Source organism: Aythya ferina (genome assembly GCF_964211825.1).
Source record: "Aythya ferina genome assembly, chromosome: 8".
NCBI lineage: Eukaryota > Metazoa > Chordata > Aves > Anseriformes > Anatidae > Aythya > Aythya ferina.
In genome coordinates, this window is record NC_140304.1 from 4465598 (window position 1) to 4487391 (window position 21794).

At 37.7% G+C, this 21794-nt stretch overlaps 1 protein-coding gene across 7 annotated transcripts; it reads right to left on the minus strand.

The window, feature by feature from the left end:
• Positions 1-18: 18 nt before the first annotated feature.
• LOC311440408 (ferric-chelate reductase 1-like) lies at positions 19-20589 on the minus strand. Of its 7 annotated transcripts, none has more exons than XR_014695393.1 (16): positions 20297-20500; positions 13141-13336; positions 12774-12910; positions 11536-11630; positions 10711-10861; positions 9732-9911; positions 8783-8881; positions 7411-7558; positions 6745-6861; positions 5863-5978; positions 5498-5586; positions 4947-5055; positions 4739-4797; positions 3879-4022; positions 3038-3099; positions 19-2944 (listed from the first exon to the last, which is right to left on the minus strand). XR_014695393.1 is itself a non-coding variant. In XM_084527281.1 (16 exons), exons 2-16 carry the CDS (start codon positions 13334-13336, stop codon positions 2852-2854), a joined length of 1782 nt encoding a protein of 593 aa, XP_084383407.1. In that variant the 5' UTR covers positions 20558-20589; the 3' UTR covers positions 19-2851. The 7 variants fall into 7 exon arrangements, 6 of the variants coding, with proteins under 6 accessions (XP_084383407.1, XP_084383406.1, XP_084383403.1 ...); XM_084527281.1 differs by lacking the exon at positions 20297-20500 and adding an exon at positions 20558-20589 and having other exon boundaries at positions 4947-5044; positions 5500-5586; XM_084527280.1 differs by having other exon boundaries at positions 4947-5044; positions 5500-5586.
• Positions 20590-21794: the final 1205 nt, after the last annotated feature.

The window sequence follows — 21794 nt, forward strand, 5'->3', positions numbered from 1 at the left end:
GAATAAAAGGAAATAGCATTCACCATACAAAAAAAGTTTTATTTCTTAATTCATTCTACAGCCTGCATATCAACTAGCAAAAATTTGATTGCAAGTAAAATAGCAAAGAATTCAAAAGCATTCAAGCAACTTGCACCACTTTGTTTTCTTCTAAACATATACAAGTAACATTATTTATAGTTGTAAAGAGCAGACGATCAGTATTTGAAGACTTGATTTAACAATTCAATCAAAACAATAAGCTTCAGTGGTGAGTTTCCACTCATTAGGGAGTATTTGCCTATCTAGAAGAATCCAATCAGAAATACACTACTGTTCATTTGTCACCACAAGTTTAATCTGAGCCTGAAAGAACATCAAAACCTTCTTGATCTCTTCTTATGAAGTTCTCTTCAGTGGGATTCCTTTACGAAGAAAAGGGAAATCTTTCTCCGAACAATATTAAGTTATCAATAAAGAAAAGGTATGTAGAGCAGCCAGTAGTGCCTCTAGAACCAAAATTCCTGCTACCTGCCTTTTGTTACCAACCTCTTGCACAGCTTATTTTCTAAGTATAATAGGAATGTAGGGATAGTCACTAGAATACGATCACACATTGCTTCCTTTTACTAGTCATGCAGGGGGAACACAAAGTTAACAAGTCTTTAAATCAAAGATATTAGAATATGCTACAGAGGCCTCACACGAACTACACAATATTACTAGTACCAGGAAAAAAAGTTATCCAAAGAGCAACTAAAAAAAAAAAAAATCTGCCATCTCATTAGCTCTTGGGAGAGAGCTATTCTACATTAGAGAAACATGTTAATATTCCAACGTTCAATTTCAATAAGAGTTTCTCTGGGAAGAATTTGGGTAGTTTAAATTTATAAAATAAGCGCCTACTATGAAAACAGACAATCCATTTTGCTGCTAGGCAAAACTATTATTTTCTAGTTTCTATTTGATAGTGTTTTCATTTTACTAAAAAAGATTTTAAGATACATACATTCATGTTTTAAAAACCCTGTGACCACTTTCACATGAGAATGAAGCAACATAGCACAGCTATTGTATTACAGAAATAATTTGGCATTGACTTAGTTTAAAAAAGCCAATCACACCTAAGTTTAGAGATTCTTCTATAAACTTATAGTATACAAAAGTCCCTCAGAAATTTAGTATTAAATAGACCTGTGATTCCCAGGTTTCTGAGATCAAAAAGATCAAAAAATGCACAAGGAAGTGCTTGTTGCCCTTCAGCCTGTGTTTTGCCATATTTCTTCATGGTCTCCCCCTTCTCAATCTGAGATTGACTTCTCCAGTTGGGAGGAACGGGACCATTCAGCTTACACTCACCTTTCAGTCTACAGCTGCTGCTGACAGAGGGATTAATCTCAGCTATATATATGCTCCTATGACTAAAGAGATTTCTTGAGCAGCCAAAATAACTGACTACAAACTTATAGCTTTCTGAATGTTTTGTCACTGCAGACTGCATTGTGGATTTCAGGAGAAGAGGCCAAACTAGACTGCATTAATAAATGGAGAGAACTACTTCCTGACCCACGTGAGTGTTTTAATCTTGGCTGTCAGGTAGTAGAGAGCTCTTGCTAAAACAGTCAATATCAAGATATGCCCCAGTATTTTTTATTCTAGTACTCCAACACCTTTATTCTTAGCTAGGTTAATAGCCCTAGGCTAGAAGTATACTTTGAATTGTTACAAGAAATGTGTCATGCAGTTTAGTGCTTTGTTAAGGGTTAACTTCTGAGATTGTTTTAGAGTGATCCTCCATATCTAAGTAAACCATGAACCAAAGAATTTAAGAATAATCTCTTTCCATGACCCTTACCTAGTTCATACCATTCAGATAAATCTGTTATTGACTAAAAAAATGCTCTCCCTTATCACATAGAGACAAGTCAGTCTCCTAGGTACAACAGCTCAAAGGACTCATTTAACATTAACAGAAGCTGTGTTTTCCTGAAGTCAGGTCAACTCCAAATCTCCATTTCACTCAACAGTGCAAACACGAGCAACATTATCGAACAAGTATTTTCATTTCAATTTAAGAATCAAGTAGCATAAACCCATCTTATTCATTCAGAAGCCACAACTGGCTAAGACCATAACCAAATACATGCATATACTGATAGGTTCTTCCTGTTTCAGAGTTATATAAGCACAACTAGTTTTAATGTATTTGTATTGCAAACATACTTTCTCTTTATGGTTTAGAAGCACTGAGGGGAACAAAACAGTATTTTGAGTGACGCAAATTGTGTTTTAACTACAAGACTGAAGTTCCTAAACCTGTATGCACATATGTGTACTGCTCTTAGAGCAGAGAATAACTTTTGCATTTAACTGCAAAGATAAACAATGCATTAACCTGCATTTGTGACAGTTTTCTTCAGTAAGTTTTTGTAACGGTCAACTGTCACAAGCAGGAAATTGTCACATTTCACATCATTAGAATACAGTAAAGTAAACAAATATGATAGATTTGGGATCATGCTTTCTAGTAACATTCCCAAAAGGTTTAGGGAACTATAACTATCAAAACAGTGGTTTCAGTATATCTCAGTCTTCTTAGCCTATAAACTCCAATCAAGTTAGTTACTGCCCTTATTAAAAATAGAAACTTAATTCCTTACTCGGGCAAAGACTCACATTAAAAATCACATCAGAAGACAGCTTTTGCAGGATTCCAGCATCCTTCTACTGATTTGAATTCAAGTTCTCCCTAACATGTGCTATTATTCTTCAATTACATCTTCATGGATGTGTTGAGGGAAACATAATAAAGTATTCCTCACAGGTTTTTCAAGTGTACAGTACTTCACTGCAGAGTTTTCAATTGCTTATTTCATATTTGGTAGACTGCTGCCAGGAAGGCAATGAGGAATACTATATTTCCACAGACATAGATTGTTAACACAATCTGTTTAAACAGATGACCCTGCAAGGGGAAAAAAAAAAAAAAGTGTGTCAGTCTTTATTTTTAAAAACACGCTTCCCATCTCATAGCAGGTGTTTACAAATGTTGCCTTACCTCTGCTTCTGCAGATGTGAGTGACTGCAATATTTGTACTCTGTCATCCTCTATCAATTCAGCTGTTAGTAGGAAGAGAAACGCAGTTATTTACTGTTAATTGTTTTGTGTTTAGATTGTTTAAACATTAGACTCATTCACCTAGTTCTAGGAATGAAACACTAACCTAAGTTTATTTTAATCACTCCTCTACTTGCCCCCTTACACCATCTGTTAAGATACCATGCTGCTTCAATCCTGCAAACATCTCCTCTCTGCTTTAGATACAGGTCATTTACTTGTGTACAGTGATCTTCTTTTAGTGACAGCAGCCAGCCAGATTAAGAATTTCCAGTGAAGTCACTATCAGACATATTGGAGCCGTAATTTCACTTTTGTTCCCTTGTTCACTCAAAATTGCAAGCATTTGTGGTTACATTTCAGATCATTTTGCTCATGCAATATATCCATTCATACCAGTAAATTATGACAATAAAAAGACTGTGTGAATTAATCTGCGGGAGTCCTACCCTACCTGGGATCAAGACCTCGGCAAAAGGTGATAGATTCTGGGAAAACACTCACACATTTCAGTCTGCCCTATGAATTGTGACTTGAGAAATAAGAGGCTACCACTTGAGACAGCGCAAAAACAATTTTTCTATAATACATTGGTCTCAAGAACTGTTTTACTCCCATATCAATTTATAAAGAAGATATCACGCTATTACTCTACAGTTATTCCCTTCAGCTTCTAAGTTAGGAGCCAAAAAACACTTCTACAAATTCAATTCACTTAGATTTTTTTTTGTCACAAATCTCACTAAGCAAGGTAAAAACAACAGATTGGTTGGGCTTGTACCTTTCCGTATGAGACAGTAGCTGTGTATTTCAAGAAGAACATCAATACCAACATGCCAAGCTACAAAACCAATCATTGTATAGGTGTCCCATGGGTCTGGTAGGTCAAGTGCTGGTAGATCCATTCCCAAGAACATAGTCACCACTAGTCAGCAAAAATGAGATAGAGACATTCAGTACTTCATCAGCACAATTAAAACAAGTTTTTCACCTTTGGAAACAGATTTCCCACAAACTGCCTACAGTTGCATGGTGAGTGAGGTTAAAGGAATCTTTACAGCTGAAAAGCTTTTGCTGGGCAGGGTGGGTGTGGAAACAGGGAAGGAAGGAGAAGGCCAGGATGCCAAAGCAGTTTTCATCTTGCTCAGTGCCCTGTGCAGTCACACAATCACTAATATGTGTGACGACCAACAAGTCCAAAGTCACCCGAACTTGTGTTTAAGCTGCCTGTGGAACCTTATGGATATAGAATAAAGACTAAATTATGGTTATTTAAGTTAAATAGTGAATTATTGAGCTATGTTACGATAAGAACACTATCCTCAAAAGTTTCAAAAAGGAAAAGAGGACTCAAGATAAAAAACAGTTCCTCACTACAGAGGTCCTTAATATTTGTCTGAAGTATCTTTGGTATTAGATACCTGAACCTACCTTAAACACGGCTGAGCAAGTGAAACTTGTTAAACAAAAGGATTTAATTATCATCTGTGGTTTAATTTTATTTCAGAGTTGAAATGGCACAGAGGATCCAATGTGCTAAAACTCAATGCCTAGATGTCCAGATGCTTTAGATGAGCAATAGACCAGATAATTACTGAGAGTTCCTTCAAGTCATTTAAAAGGGAGTTACAATTTACTCACCAGCTAGCATTCTAGCTGTTGTACCAGTACTCCAGTGAAACCAGTTAAACAATTGTCTCCTACAGAAATGAAGAAAAGCATTATGCTGTTCAGGAAAGTAATTTAAAATAAAAATTAAAGAATATTAAAAAAAAAAAAACATTTTAAGCAGTAACAATGAAGTGAAAACATTACACTCTTAGTTGCAGTTATAGAATGAATTGAATACCTTGGTGCATGAAGAGATGGTCTGAAACCCGCCATAAGCAGTTGAAAGATTGTGAGAGCCATCACAGTACAGCCAAGATAGGGATGAAAACCTGCTTGCTAAACATAAGACATTTGAATATCATATTTATGTAAAGATATAGAAAAAACAAATGTTAATTTCATTTAAGCTTATAAAAATTATGGTGGCGGAAAAGTAATGTGTTTATCCTGGCAGAGGAGAAAGGAGAGAACAAGCTGCTCTGCAGATGGATGGAAATGGTTTTCCCAGGAAGAAGGAAGACACTGATTAGTCTGCCCAGGATTTGCCCCACCTTTATGCTGTATTGAGAAATTCTTCCATCTAAACAGCAGACAGCACTAGCTTTAAAGTCTCCTTTAGCTACAGTTATAAAGGAGACAACATTCTTCTGCGTTGCCAGAATTTGGAGTTTGACTTCTCAATAGCTTTTACAACAATTCTCTTGACAATAGTTCTAATATTAGAGTCAATGTACTTCTCATTTATTTGGTCCTATTTTTACAACAAAGTTAAAAACAAACCACACACTTACTTTGCTCCAACCTCCTCGGTATATAAAAGGCAAAACAAAAGATATGCTTGTAAGCGTGACAGTGGTCAGCATAAGCATACGATGCACCTAGAAAATTGAAGTCTGCTTTTAGAAACTATGATTTTCTTAATACACTATTAAAATACATATATGTATAATGATCTGCAGACAAGGATGTTCTTAGCTGCGTCTTTGGACTTTGCTTTTATTATTCAAGCCTGAATTTCCAATTTGAAGTTATTCCATTTTATAAGACTTAAAAAAAAGAAAACCACACCAAGTTTGACCTCTTATTTCTTGAATCTAGTAGGTTTAAGTTCTGCTAATAGAAAGAGAATACAACTAGGGGGAGATTTTGCCCACCTGAAACCACATCTCCTTTCCAAACAGGAATGAATGGGACCAGACAGGTTTGAAGAATCGTGCAACAATGACACCAATACTAACTGCAGTAATCCAAGCAACAAACATCAGTGCTCCTTAAAAAAAATAAAATAAAATAAACATAAAAATAAAAAAAAATTAAATATAGGTCATTTATGTGTATGCTAATACTGCTTCAAAGACCATATAATATTTTAGCCCATGCGTATACTATCAGAAATTACTGGTGATAAATTTTTAGTCACCTGGTTTAGACTACAATTTTATAACATTTATGTTGCTAGAGGTCAGAATCATCCGTAAGAAGAATGATTAGACAACATCCTCAGCATGACAGAGCAACTCTGTCTATTTTGCCTTTCACATACATCCCTACATACAGGGGGAGATACTAACTCATTACCAATTTATACAAGAGAGAACAAGGGGTGACCTTTATTACAGGCTTTCATCAACAGGATGAATGATAGGTCTCTTATGGGCCTAGTTTACGGTCCAGTACTAGAAGAGAAAATTCACTTCAACAGCTCTGGACAATCAGTCGAAGGGTTTCTCATTTCAGATAGATCTAGACCAACAATGAACATAAGCGAAACCAGAGAGAAAGATACAAAGAGAAACAAGTTCCAAATAACATTTAAGAGGAAAGTCAAACAGATTCATTTTCCTGGGTAAAGAGAACCTTAACTCTTCTGAAATTGAAAATTATTAATAGCTTAACTGCTTTGACAACCTCAAATCTTGCTACCCAACAGTAAAAATAAAGTGAATGACAAGAAGAGGAAATACTCAGCAATAGTGAGGAAAACTCAGTCTCAGCTAATTTTGAGCTGGAAGTCAAAGCTGAGAGGTGCAACTTACCATGAGCCTTGATGAGTCTTGGGGACCGGGAACCTCCAATATCCTGAGGAATGCCTGTGACATTGTACATTCCATTGGTAATTAGAGGCTGACGACGATGTTTGTATATTGGCCCACCTAAACAGTGACAAAGTAGTTTATTTAACGCAAATGCAAGTCACACTTGTAAAGTGAGCCTATTCCTTTTTCATGAATGTAAGCCCTGTTACAACTATGGAACATAATTATACAAAACCTCTAATGTGCAATATGGTAGGAACTTAACTTGTGAATCAAAATCTGCAGGTCATCTAAATTGTCTTCCATACTTAATATACATGAACCTATTTAACCCTCTACAGAGGAGAGCTTTCTCCACTGCACACAAAACATGAAGAATAATTTCTATTATGCTCCAGTCCATTTTTTAAGAAGTGGGGCTAGATCTTAAGCAGCTAACAGCTCCTAGCATCAAGTGCCCATGCAACACAAGTATAAGTCATCTTTAACTTTGAAAATCAAAGCCATGATCCAGACAGCCAGTAAAGATGACCAAACTAAATGCCTCTCAAATTTGGAAACTAGAGTCCTTAGTTCACATACTAATTCTCAGCTAAGGCATATCTTACATTACAGTAACTCGTTTAGAACTGTTCAAAGAACAGCAACCACACAAGTCAAGTTTACCTTCACCAGCTTCCCCATCTGCCAGAAAGATATAATAACTGGTGTCTAGATTAAATCTCTCTTTAGATGCTGCAAGATGAATACTCCTTCTAAAAGAACATTGAAGAACACCATCGGCAAGCCTCCATGACACATCTTCAAGGGCATTCTGTGAAACAGAATATTTAATACTCAGTCTTTCCGGAAAAATAGGATTCTTTATTGCTTTTAAGGTCACTGTTCAGGCTAATTTCAAAGTAGCAAACACAGGCAGCATCCTATATCTCAGGTCACGATATAAAACATTTCTTATGCTAACACAGCCAAGAGGTCATTCTCTCCCCTGCAATTCAGATGACTACAGTACAATAGCAGAACATAAAATATAAAAAAGTTCAGTTGGAAGGGAGCTACAAAGACAGTTCAGCTGCCTGATCACTTGAGGGCTAACCGAAATTTAAAGCATGTTAGGGGCATTATCCAAATGCTTCTAGAACATTAACAGGCATCACCTATCTCACTAGGAAGCCTGTTCCAATGTTTGGTCACCCCCCCAGTAAAGAATTTTCCTAACATGTACTCTGACCCTAGGGGCCAATCATCATATTTTGGGTTAACTGCTTTCAAGATATACATTTATAGCAGATAAATGAACAGTCTTCTCCCATAAAACTGTTTAGCTCTACAAAAACAGCTGGAAGATAAGAATCCAGTACAAACATAAGGAAGCAGGTATAAAGGTAAAAACAGCAATCCTAAAAATGATGTACTGTAGAGATCCTAACTTGCTGCTCTTCTGTATTAAAGGCCCTAGTTAAGCAGATACTTCCAGCTTATGTCAATACTTTTTTTTTTTTTGGTGATACCTTCTACTGTATTAGTACATCAAAAGGGATTTGGAGAGTAATTGGTTTAAAACTAACCCTGTGCAAGTGACTCTTGTTGCTTGCAAAGAAATGACACAGCAATGGTCTGAGGAAAGAAGAGTCTTGCATACCAACTTAGAAGTATGTCAGTAAGTTAACGTAGCAACCTAAGGCTTAGATTTATTACTACAAGTTTTTACAACTCACAGTGATAATCCTCTGCTTCCCTTCTACCCTCTAACCCAAGATACATAGATCACAACCTCAGCCCTAGCAAAAGGGTAGTTGCATGAGTAATTTGCACAAAGTTCCTAAATCATATAAATTCCTACTATGACTTCCTTCCTGGTAAATGTTACCTTCAGAAGTTTAACTTCCATTTTTGAGGAAGAGCCCAATCAGTCTCAACTTAAAGAATTCTAAATCCAATTGACTATTTACATTTACTTTGTAAAATAAAAGCACAAAGCAGCAGCGTACCATTCATCACTTCAAACCCACATTTGTGGAATGGTTTCCGTGCATACCTCTGAATCCAACACAGGAGGTCTTCGTCCCTTCAGGTATGCAGTGCTTACAGTAACATGGTGGTCCTCGTTAATACACAGATATGCATCATCATCACCCTAGATATTTGAGAAAGAGTTATTTCTAGACCAGTAAAAACCTATAATGACTGTTTCCAAAAGTCTAGCAAAAGACTCAAATCTCAAACTGTTAAGCTATATCCCAGCTTTCAAACACCTCAGTGGTATAGGGGAACCACATGAAGTCAAATAGTAAGACATATTATGATTTAACATGTTCCTCCCCCTCCTCCAAAGTAACAACCATAGTATCATAAGTTTCTTTATTTAGAATTTTACTAAAACAAGAAAGAGATGGATGCTAATGGTATTTTAAAAACCTTTAGTTGCAAGTTGTTTTTCATAATTGTAAGTGTACAAATATACTGTTAAGAACAAATCGCTCTTGCAGTAGGAAGATGAATAAAAAGCATCTTTGTGCAACACTTCATGGATTTCATATTTTCAGCATTGTCCCTTCACTTTAAAAGCAACTAGAAAAAAAGAATCTTTTAACACTTAGTAAAGATAGGATTGAGTCACTCTTACATGAACAATGCCGAAATGCAAGTGGTTTTCAGAAAACAGCAAGGCAAGTTCTGAGAGGTGGTGTTTTTAATTCCTGGGTAACAAAGCAAAGTTTATCCAGACAGGAATTCCAGTCAGCTACTGTGCTATTACTAAGGCTGAATTCAGTGAGAACAGGTATCCACAGGGAGATTTATTGCAGAAAGTCAGTCTCAAGCTAAGACTGCAAACCTCTCTAAAAAGCCACCTGTGCTTTCTTTCAGCACTACAGGGAAGAAATTTGTTTGTAATCTAACCCAATTCCCATATGCATGTTTCCTGAAGCATCATTGAAACTCTACCAGGATCACAAAAGTAACCAAAGCAGAAATAGGACACTCACCATCCACTGGTCATAGGACAATGCAAATGCTAAGTACCCTTCACTGGCGCCACTCATTTCAATAAGTACTGAACTCTTCTGCAGCTGGAAGGATAAGAAAAGGCACGAAGCACTTCCGGGATCACAGTTTGAAGGATTCCTAACACAAAACTTCGTAATTCCACAACCTGATGCATTAAACTAGAAAACAAATCAAAAATAAGTCATAAGCAATGTGAATTCCTCTTCTTTTTCCCTTTGTAACCTGCTGTAGAAGAAAGCATACAAGGAACTGGAAAGAAGTGCCATCTACACCCACATACCAGTTTCTCAACCCATCCCTATAGTTACCAGATAGGTAGTAAGTAAAATAATAGGGAATTCTAAGGTGTACTTTTATTTAAGTCGAATTTTCATGTCAAAGACATTATAGCAGAATAACCTTAAAAAGTAAAAACTTGAAAGAAACTTCCTTCAGTTTTATTTTAGAGAGGTTGAAATCAACTGCAGGATGAGGGCAGGAAGAAGGGAAGAACTTTATTTCCTTTCTAAAGCAGTAAGTCCACTGACAAGCAATGAGACAAACCATGTACTAGAAGTCACAATGTTATTCTGGATCAAGTAGTGATGCGTTCTCAATCCACTGAAATGTCAAGAATCAGTAGTAGAAGTCTGTAACACAGATGTACTCAGAAGTTTCTGAACCTGCAGTTACTGAATAAGTTAGGAGTCAAGACCAGAGTAAGTCTCTTCCCAGGTACACAAAATTTTCATCTGGACTTGAGAAGGCTGAAAGAACATTTAAAACTTAACCCACATGAGGCATGGTCACATTCAACCCACGTTCAAGCAACTACAACAGGGTAGACATCTATGTTCTTAGTCTGATATGTAAGTTACTCCTACCATCTTTCCTTTTCTGTCTAACTGTATCAATGGCACTTAATTTCATTCATCACAAGCATTAGAGATTGAATTATTTGGGTTCATAGTTACTCACTGGCTTTGTTAAGTAGGAAGCTGAATGTGATGTTGATATAGCCTCAGATGTCACATATAAGGGTGTTGTTGGGAATGGTGCATTAGGCTGAGAAACAACAGGACCAGGAATCTTCACCCAGTAAGTCTTGTATTTCTTCACAACTGTGGCTCTTAAGAAATAATACATGCCCACTTGGTCAGTACTGCATACATTAGGAACTCTTTTTTTTTTTTTTTTTAAAGTAACATTTAACTGGTATAGTTTCTACAACATACTTGCTAGACACCTATCTTTATGCCAGCCCCCACCATTTCTAGCATTTTGAAATAAGAAAGCATTTCAAGGGGGGAAAATTAACTTTAAAGCATCCTACTACATGCCCTACTAGATATAAAACACATTCGTGTCTCTAGCATAGATCATAGCCTCAGAAGGGTGATGTTTTTACACCTTGGCTTTTACCCACTAGTTCCAAAAGAAATGACAGTATAATGGGAGGTTGTGCCATTTTGTTAGGTACAAAAAAAAAAAAAAAAAAAAATTACCACTGCATACCACATATATGAGAATTAAGCAGTTAACAGGAATTACTGAAGAAACCAGTCTCAGAATTCCCTCCTGCTGTCAGCTCAAAAAAAAACAAAAAACAAAAAAAAAAAAAACAACCTCCAAACTTTATGTAAAGAATAAATATCTATATTAATGTAGACTCTGCAGTAAGCAAGTGTTGACTTTTGGGACCATTAGTCTAAGGATACTTTTGCTGGTCAGTATTTGTCAGACAATTGTACATGTTTATTTTATTTGCATTTTAATGTTAAAGCTAATACTGGGCTTACTTACAGAAATTGTACGTGTTTTGGTGCATTTCCAGGGGCAATCCAATAAACTTTTACATCACTCTTCTTTGCTTTACTTGTGTGACTGACTGCTGAATTCTGAAAATGTACATATTAAGAGTTACACAGAGGTTATTCACTAAAGACATTTCATTTAACACATTCATTACATTGGCTGCAGCTGAATTCTGAAGAGATATTGCACTGCTGTACTGCACATATTCACTGCAAGCAACTTAAAGTCGACAACTGGCTTTTCTCCAGTCAGTCATGATCCACTCAGATGAAGTCTACCACTGAAATTCATACATACTGCCAAAAAAAGCCTAGAAAGGAAAAACTAGAGGTCTTTTAGTCCAGAAGACTTCAGTGACAAAAGAGATCCCTGCAGTGTTTATGCTGAAACAGTGTCGTAACACTTCTTGACACCGAGAACATGAAGGAACAGTGTAATAACTGTATAGAGAGAAGTGGACCAGTATTACAGAGCGAAACGAAAGATAAACAAATCAGGCACAACACCGAACTACGTCTTCATCAGAGAAGGCACGAAACATAACCCCATGTCATTACAGTACTGCATACATATTACAGCATACATTAATTGGGGCAGGTGGTAAAAACAGAAAAAAAAATCCAGGAAGATTGAGATTCTTTGTCCAGATCAGTTCACATGAGCATGAAGTTCATGCTGGTTGCTGAAACACTAGTCAGTTCAGATCTCTTGCATGTGAAGCAAGATTAATTTAAATAAAATGAATATTGAGATTGTGATCTAACCTGTTACTAAGGCAGCTCCACTAACACTAATTAACACAGCTACACTAAGGATAGTGGCCTATTCTAGTGTTTCCTTTCGGTCAATTACTGTGGAAGGTTTCCTTGCTATGAGACATTATTAACAAGCATGTCAAACAATTGGTTACTCTTCTCCAAAGCAAATAGAGCATGTCTTCTTTTTAAGTACAATAAGCACGTATGCAGTAGGACATATTCATTGTTCACTAATTATGACTGCTGTATGCTTTCAGTAGTCTTCTACCACCAGGAGCATTTAAATAGTTTATAAGAATAGACAAATAAAATTGCAGTAAGCCATGATTCTACACTGCAAGTTATAGCAATTTCCTGGGATGCTTACTGAGCTCAGAAATTACATAGCTTTGTACTAGACCACATCTGTAATGGGACAGAACAAACACCCTAGTGCCCAATGTCCCATTTTAATAAACTAGATTATACCTTGGTACGGCCACACGTCAGAAGCTGAGAGTGTTTCCGGTCAGCTAATATAAAGGAACCAACCGCGGGGCTATCCAAGTGTTCTGCATCCCGGGCTTGTATGAAAAACCCTTCAAAATCTGGTCCAGACAGGTGAACTGCAGCAGTAATGAAAATAAAAGGAAGTTGAACATTCTCCAGAGGACAAATGAAGTGCTTCATCAACAACTACTAGAAGCTCATTTTACAAACACCGAGTGGTTGCTGAAGGGATGCCCTGAACAACACTCAACTGCTTAAATAGATCTGCTGTAGCTACCCAAGTAAATACATGCTGCAACACAAAGAAACAGTAAATTAAACTCTTCCGTTATAACTAACACAATACCTTCTATAGTGTCCCCAGGTTTAAATTCAGTCCAATTAACTGCAATGTTGTGCACAGGTGACGGCTGTGGTGAGCTGCCATGACAGGGTATCATGCTCATGCAGGCTTCTCTTACTCTCCCATTTGGATATCCATTCACAGATACACAGAAGCAAATAAGCATCCAAAAACCAGAAGCCAGGCTACGCAGCTCCATCTGAATAAAGTAAGAGTTACAAGTAATTAAATACCACAGACATTTACGTTGCAGGTCACTATTCATTCTTAGAACATGTTAAATACTAAACTTTAGAAGCACATTTAAAACAAAAGCCTGCATGAGAAAACACCATTCCCATCTTCAGTAGCTACAATTAGTAAGTGGTTGTGGTAACTACCAGACTTCACAAGGACTTTCACAAATTGTGTTTCAGACCATTTATATGCTCAAGAGTATAGATCCCTTGATCCACCAGATAGATATTTACATCATCTTTTATTTTATATTTATATTTTATATTAAGTTTCTTTTATTTACAGCTCTCCCACTCTCTTAAAATAAAATCCAGGTCCCTTAAACACATCTACAGGACAGATGGATCTTAAAATATTTTAATTGGTGTATAAACATCTACAGTACTGAAAAAACTAACATCATTCCAAGCTAACATCATTCCCACTCATTTATTAATCATAGCTCCAAACTGCACATTATTAGGACTGCCAACATGAGTTTCCACAACTCGTGTCTATTTCTTCACTTATGACAAAGAACTCCCAGGTGACGAGTTCTCCTTTCTGCAGGGAGACTGTGGTTATCAGATGTCAGAAATAGATTTTATACATGTAAAAGAGGATTTGGTATAAAAGGTTAAACAGAAATATGTTTAAGACAAACACAGGAGTTCCTTAGAACTTCTCCTTTTGGGTATTGGACCTCCAGACAATTAGTTCAACAATATCATTGCTTGCTATAATCTCTAAGGGAACAGGAGACATGAAAAACCATGCGAGGTAGTAGGACTAACCAGCCTAATACAGTTATAAGAACCCCCTAAAATTCAGCATTCATCATATAATAATCTGTTCTGAAACAATGCTGTTTTCAAGACAGCTGTGGTAATTCTTTTGTTGTTCTGCAGCATGCAGAGTTTACAGTTGCACCCAGTATTTGCAGGAAGTCTTAGCCAACAAGGTATGTCCAAAGGGGCTGGGAGAACTAAGACACCATCCTTCCAATCCTTAGACAAAAAAAAAAAATATCAGCTCTAGGGGAACATGGACCAGGCAAATAAGCCTGTTTTCTGTCCATTCTGTGCTAAGTGATAAGAAACACCAGGTTAAGAAGTTCCCTGATAGCATGCATGGTTGTGAAGATAAGCAAGACACAGAGATGTTTCAGACTCAACTCTGATATCTACAGGCAGTCAAGTAGAAACAAGACATATCATTAGTCTTGCACACTGTAAGAGTAATCATTATTAACTTTTCCAAAGTCCTCATACATGCAGTGCTAAAAATCCAAAAAATCCGGGGCAATGCTACATTCATCTTTCAATGTAAGAGCTCCTTCTCAACTTCATACCAGTAAACAAAATCTAGGGGATGGTGATCAAACATTTCAGAAACTAGAACAAAAAGATCACCACTCAACTCCTCCTCCAAACACCCAAGATAACATTATGATAGTATCTATAACTTCTAGTTAGTCAATGTTTTTGTTTTTTTTTAGTTCCAATATCTCTAAACCATCACAAATCTACAGCAATGTGATTTCATTTATAAATTAAATAAATCTATAGGAAGCTAAAAACTAAGCTTCTGTACAATAGTGGTATTAAAGTAGCTTATATGTACAAGAGAAATCTTCAAAACACTTTGCTACTAGAAGAGATAAGGCTGCATATCACAGAAACAAAAAAAAAAAAAGGTTTGCATTCTAGCTTAAGTTGCAGAGGATGTGGTAGGGATTTAAAGTGAAACAAGCTCTTCGGCAGACTCGTTCAACTCAAAAGCTGGCAGAAAAGAAAAAATAAGTAGAGGAAAAGGACAAAAGGCCAAAACCTGAGAGAAGTACCGTACTGAAGAATATATATATATATATTTTTTTAATAAGGTTAACTATAGAGGAACAACCTTCTCTGTACACTTTCAAGAATCAAGTGAGATATTATCAAGAACCTTCCAGATTAGAATATTGCTTTAAACAACAGTTATTCAGTTTTCCCCTTTAACCTGGAAATATATTCTGGCACTCCCCATTTTCTACCTACACAGCTAAAGAGGCAGAAAGACAGGAAGCACTCAGCACTCTCATAATACCAATCATTCTGCTGTTGTTCTCTGTATGTTTTCAGAAAACATCTCACAAACTAATAATCGACCAAACAGTATAAGTCACAATTCTAGAGAAGTCAAGCTTGAAGAGATTATTCCTTAACTAGCTTCTTCAGATTGAAGAACTCTGGACTTAAATTCCAATACCATAGGAAAAACCTCTTTCATAACACACAATCCTTTCCATAACCTAATATTTAAGGTAATAGTTTAGGAAAGAAAAAAAAAGAAAGTACTCATTACAGAGAGGCTGAATTCAGGAAAGCTGAAGTGTAACGTGAAGTGTAATGTGAATCATGCTTAACTTCATTATGAAAGAATATGTGCCTTTTAAAGAATAAAGTAAAAGCAACAAAAAAAGTTTATAATCACTTACCTTCTGCCCCCCAACTGTTAGGATCCTACAGTGTTCTAGTGTTCCCCAACCCCTTCCGTAACATGCACACACTTATCTGGCCTTCAGCCAGTATCTGTTCAAAACACACCTCACATAATGAGCAGTGCAAGGACAATTGGAATACACAGAGAGGAAGAGGGGATATTCAAGAGATGCCCAGAACTTCCACATTCAAGAAAGCTAAGATGTCTCCTTTAGCTTTAAAGGAGTACTTGTTGCAAGAGCATGAAATTGCATGTCATGCCCTCCTGAGCATAACACCCTAAGAGAAGGAAAAAGTGACTTTGTCTGGAAAGCAGAGCACATTATAGCTTGGAAATGAATTAAGCTAATGAATCAGCAATAAGTACTTCTGATAAGTGACAAAGAAATACGTAGGCTGAAGATCAATAAGCAATTATATCCATCACCACCAGGTATTTGGACAAGTAGGTCACCTGTTCAGCAGGGAAAAATACAAACAAGTCTACCAGTGGCAAGCAACAAGTCACTCCAGTGTAGACTGATCACTTCGTTCAGTGAGTTTTCTCTTTTCTCTAGAGAGATCTACAGATATAACAGTTATTTTCTTCCAAGTGATGTTGTAAGAAAGGATTGTATTTTTAGATGCTTAGCATGTTATATCCTATAACACAGAACTGCTATTTAGAGGAGTAGTGACACTAAGAACTGCACCGAGATGCTCTGATCAAACACAGGTAACAGGACCGAGGCCTACAGTAAGTGAATATACAATAAACTGTGCAATGTGCAACTTTTTCCTGATATTCCCCTTTGCTGGAAGAGCACAGGAAGGTAAGACAACTAGATCTCACAGCTACATATAAAAGTACAATGCCTCTTTCTTGGTTAGGTTTAATTGCACAGGCAGGGCAGTGCTCATTACAGACAGGTTGGTTTCAGGAAAGCTGAAGTGTAACAAAGTGAAACATGATTCACATTATGAAAGGATACGTACCTTTTAAAGAATAAAGTAAAAAACAAAATAAGCTCCCTACCTTGTGTCAAAAAGAACCTGAGAAGCTGATCAAAACCATCTTAGAGAACTCATTCATCCAGTTATTCTACTCCTCCCATAAACATAGCTGAAATTAAAAAGTATTCTAATAAAGGTGAATCAGCAGCTGTCACCTTGATTGTATTCTCTAGAAAAGTGAATAAAAAAATCTGACTGAAAGTGAACTATATGAAACCCTTAAATCATCAAGTATGGCCATGAAACCTAGATTCAAAGTGATAATCTGATTCTGTTAACTCAAGTTTTGAGGCATGCAAACAGTGGAATGGTCTGCTCTTACCTACAGCATTTGAAAATACTGTTTCCACTCTAAGTTATTATAGCTTGTTGATTTGAGAACCTTCGGTCACAGTGACTTATTTACAAACTTTTGAAATACAACTCCTTGACAAATCAATACTATAGCATATCACATCATTACTAGATGAAAGTTATCCAAACCACTATGATTTGTGCCTTTATTGTCAAATAAAAATATTCCAACACCCAACAGTTTGAAACATGACTACAAACATATTCCCTCCTTCACCCTCTCTCCTACTTCACTCACCCCCTCACCCTGCCCTGGGAGGGAAGGCACAAAAGGAAAACTTCATTACCATTAAGAAGGGGATCAAATACCAAGACTGTCAACTACTGATTATTTCATACAAAACTTGATTATAACTGTAAAATTCAATTTCATGCAGAGATTAGTCAGTATTAAGAACTGAGAGATGACTTATGAAGTGACAGTTCTGGCTGAATTTGAACTGGAGTTTCAGTGAAGCATCACTTGAGTTACGACATGTTACTTGGCATTTGTTGGACAGGTCAGAACCCAAGAGAAAGAGCTTCTAGTGAGAGCACCCTTCTGGGAAACCTACACTACATAGAAGTCACAATGAATCTGGGGGAAAGTCATGTAGAAGAATCAGAATGCAGTCCTAAAGGCATGGCCTGTTGCTCCACCAGCATTGGGATGCAGGTCAGTTATTTTTAATAACATGTAGCTCACCGAAAACCTACAAAAGACAGTCCTGAAAGAGTGAGCTAGAAACCACCTTTCAGCTAGCGGAAATGGAGATGTCGTAGCTAGCATTCTTGCTACTTGTGATGGGCTTGAACTTTAAGTATTAGCGATGTTCTCGTCAAAGTAATTGTCTTTGGCTGTATCTCAAGAGACTGCCTGGAAAGACTGATTGCAAAGAGAAAGACAGGTTTGCTTAACAGTATCCACCAGCTTCCATAAAGCAACAAGTGTTGCTGTGGTATCTTGACTGAACATCTGAAATTTGCCATCTCATTCATGCAGGAGTCATCTCCTTCTTCTTTAAGGAAAAAGGAAGGGAAAGATTGGAAGCAATTGGAATAATTGAGTGTTATAATTGTAGAAACAGCTTTTGAAAGAGCCAGAACCAACCATACAGTAGGCTACAAATAAGACTGAAAATTTGTAATGGGTCACGCGGCTTCAACTAGTAACTGGATTGCTAGGAGGGTTAACCAGGCAGGCTGCATCTAAAACACAGGAGGAAATTCAACTGGTTTTTAGGTGGATAACTTTAACACTGTCAAACTTCAAAGACCAAAAGCAGTTGTATATTTTCTCTCCCAAGAAGGGGGAAAGAGAGAATTCCTGGTTATCTACCTTCAGCTGGCTAATTTAGTAGCCTAATTTAGATATTTACAGTGTGGCTTCAGAATCAACAAAACAACTGAAGAAAACTAAAGAGATATTTCTCATTTTTGTAGTTACCTACAAAGAGAAAGTTATTTGTAAATACATACTATCTGTAAGCTTTTTTTTTTCTCCTGTTACCAGCATGTCCCTGAGGACAACAGAGGCAAAGAGAAGGTCCATACTAAATTTGTACTATTTTTTATTTTTTTTAAATATTTATTCCTTCCTGTGTTTAAAAGGCTCCTAGTCCCTGCAGGTAGTTACAGGAAAGCAAGCCCTGGCAGTCTAGTTCCTCAAACACATAATGCCCACACACAAAGCATCTCTTCACAGAAGTTGTCTTTCAGCTATTTGACAGAACTTCACTAGCTGCATAGTATGAAACCTAAAACTAGCTTCAGAGAGAGAGAGGATGGGCAAGACGAACATATTGCCAAGCAAAAGGTACAAAAACCATCACGGCCAAAACTTTTCTCCTGAACACCACAAGAGAAGAGGGCAAGCAGGAAAGGAAGAAGCTGTCTAAAGCAAAATAAGCTGTATGAACAGGTGTCTGCCCACATGATACTGTGCTGTGTCTCTTTAGAAACACACTTGCACAAAGCAGAGAGCCTTGCTGTTAAAGAATCAGTTTCCCTCTCAGAAAGAGAGCATGCGTCAATTTCTCCTGCTGGTTTGAAAGTTGCCATATCAGATTATCTGTTTTTTGCCCTTACTCATGCAGCTAGCATTCACATTCATGATAATTCATTATCCTTTCAAAATTAAGAAGAAAACACACGCAGCCACAAAATGACAAAACACGTACACCTCAGCCTGTTGGTCTTCCTACTTCAGGTGCTAACTTCACAGCCAGTCCTGCTACAGTGACAGAAGTTCAAATAAAATTGCCATTAGCTTTCTACTTATAGCAAGAAAGCTTATAGGTACATCATAACTTCTATTTGGTTCACATCTCACAATATTAACCCTTATCACATGCAGGATCAGAGGAAGTTCTTCTGCAACTAGAAACAGGACACAGACACTAAAAAAGGAAATATTTATGAGTGTTCTTTACCTCAAGCCAACATTTTTTGTTGCATCCCCAGCTAAGCCCACAAGGCTAGATTTCAGATGAAATGCATGAAGTTACCATTAAGCACTGACCCCACATCTTCTTTCCACATGCCTCACAGCAGTTCTGCATTAAGTCATTACTTTAATTACCTTCTGATGCATTTAAAGAAGGGAAAAAAAATAAAAAGAAAAACTTTTGATACCTTATTACTCACAGCATAAATTGTTATAAATTTACAGTATGATTTTAAAGCTTATCATATCAAAGAGATTTTTTCTTTCAGAAGAAAAATAAAGTCTTAAAGAGGAACTTCAGCTTTTTTTTTCCCTACCCTCCCTCTTATCCACTAAGAATGAGCAAGAGGCAAGGATTTCATCCTGTTTGGTGACTGATTTTAATTATTTAATTTTATATGGGACAACTGCTCTGCATACAAACCATTAGGGCCCCAACCCTGCAAGCTTTTAAGCATACAAAGAGCCCTTTAAGGTGCATACTGTCCTAAAAAGTAGCTTCAGTTTAGTTACACTCAACAACCAATTTCAACTACATCATCAACTGCAACAGTTACCATGGGGTTCCCTCCTATGAATATTAATAAAGAAATAACACAGGGAAATACTCCTATAGCATTAAGAAGCAAGGAACACGCCAGAGGCACGTGAGCAGCGTAACTTTCAGATGCAATAACCCTGCGTTTACCTTTAGAGTCTTCTCTAGTATTTTAACAATATTAGGGCAAAGCCAGGTCAGAGCTCTGTCCGAAGCGTTTCAGAAGCGCTTGCACTGACAGCAGCAGTTCAGAGGCGCTCAGAAGGGCCCCCAGCTTCCAGCACGACTACTGCCGGCCGTACAGCACGAGCAGCTTCCGAGCAGCTCGCTGGAGCCACGCTCCCTGGTGCTGATTAAGCCACAACCCCCGGCAGCCCCATGCCCCCTCCATCCCCCCCGGCAGCCCCTCGCCTGCCCGCTCGGCCCCGCCGCGCACCGGGCGCTTTGCTGCTGGCGGCGCCGGGCGGGGCGGGCCCCGGGGGCGGCACCGGCAGCGGGGGAGGCGCCCGTGGGTCCCGGGGGCCGGGCTGGGGGCAGCCGTAGTGTGCGTGGGGCCGAGGTGTGCGGGGTGTCTGGGGCTGCAGCCAGCCCTGCCTCTGTTGTATAGGAAATATAAGCTATATGGAAGCCTGCAGGTCTGCGAGGAGGGATGGAAATGCAAGCTGCAATGCTGTTGGAAGCTACAGAGAGTTTAGGGAAATATATTAGCTTATGTGTGAAAGGTAAAGTTGGTAAGGAGAGGAATGCTGCTTTGCATCTCTTTTTGTATTACTTACCCAGGCGTTAGCTACTGCTAAAGAGCTATAAACCAAGAAAAGTAAGAGACAACAATCATTGTCTTTAACTAGTGAGTACGAGTACCTCTGCCCTCCTGCACCGTCACCAGTCTGTCTGGAAGGATTCTTCTGAAATATGTTAGTCCTTCTATTGAGAGAAAAAAAAAAAAAAAAAATCAATAGTTATGCAGACTTAATGAATATATTCTTATGACAGAATACCACATGTTCATTTGTTCTTAAGTATCAATAGTCAAGTAGTATTAAGGAAATAAAATGCATTAGGATATGTGAACTATAAAAAGCCCATGGATTTATATTCTTTGTAAGATGTACTGCAGTTATAGCTGTGCTAACGTGCTCATAACAATGCTACACTTACTGCAAAGCAGAAGTTTCTGCCCTAACCATGGTATCCGTTAGAGACACAGAGGGCTGGCAGTTGGGTTTTAATCTTACTACAACCCTGAAGAGAGATAAAGTTGTATAACCTGCTGATGAACTACACCAGGGGATGGCTATGGCAAGTGGCAAATGCCTTCCTTTGTTCTGTGTCCTGGAACATACCATCAAATATAAAGAGAAGCTGATGGCTTTTTTTCACATGGTTTCTGGCAAGGCCATAAGGAAGTAGCTGAAAGCTTATAATTTTGAGAACAACAGCAATTTTACAAAGCAGACTGCATGACGAGTATTTCAGGGGGAATTTGTGTTGCTTAAGAACTGAGCAAACAAGTAAAACATATAATTTTGGAAATTAAATAGCTTTCAGTCCAATATTGGCGTGTACTGATAGCTGTGCTATTTTTTCAAGCCCAAGGGAATATGGGAAACAATAAGCCATTGCAGCTAGGTCTGAACAGGCCCCATGT

Bases quoted from the DNA above. Each gene is read 5' to 3' on its own strand.
- LOC311440408 (XM_084527277.1), bottom strand. From the start codon at position 13,336: ATGGAGCTGCGTAGCCTGGCTTCTGGTTTTTGGATGCTTATTTGCTTC. The intron at 5,587-5,862 runs GTGGGCAAAATC...TCAATTTTCTAG, and splicing joins GAAAGGAGATGTGGTTTCAG to GTGCATCGTATGCTTATGCT. The intron at 4,824-4,946 runs GTATTCAATTCA...TTTCCTGAACAG, and splicing joins CCATCTCTTCATGCACCAAG to CATAATGCTTTTCTTCATTT.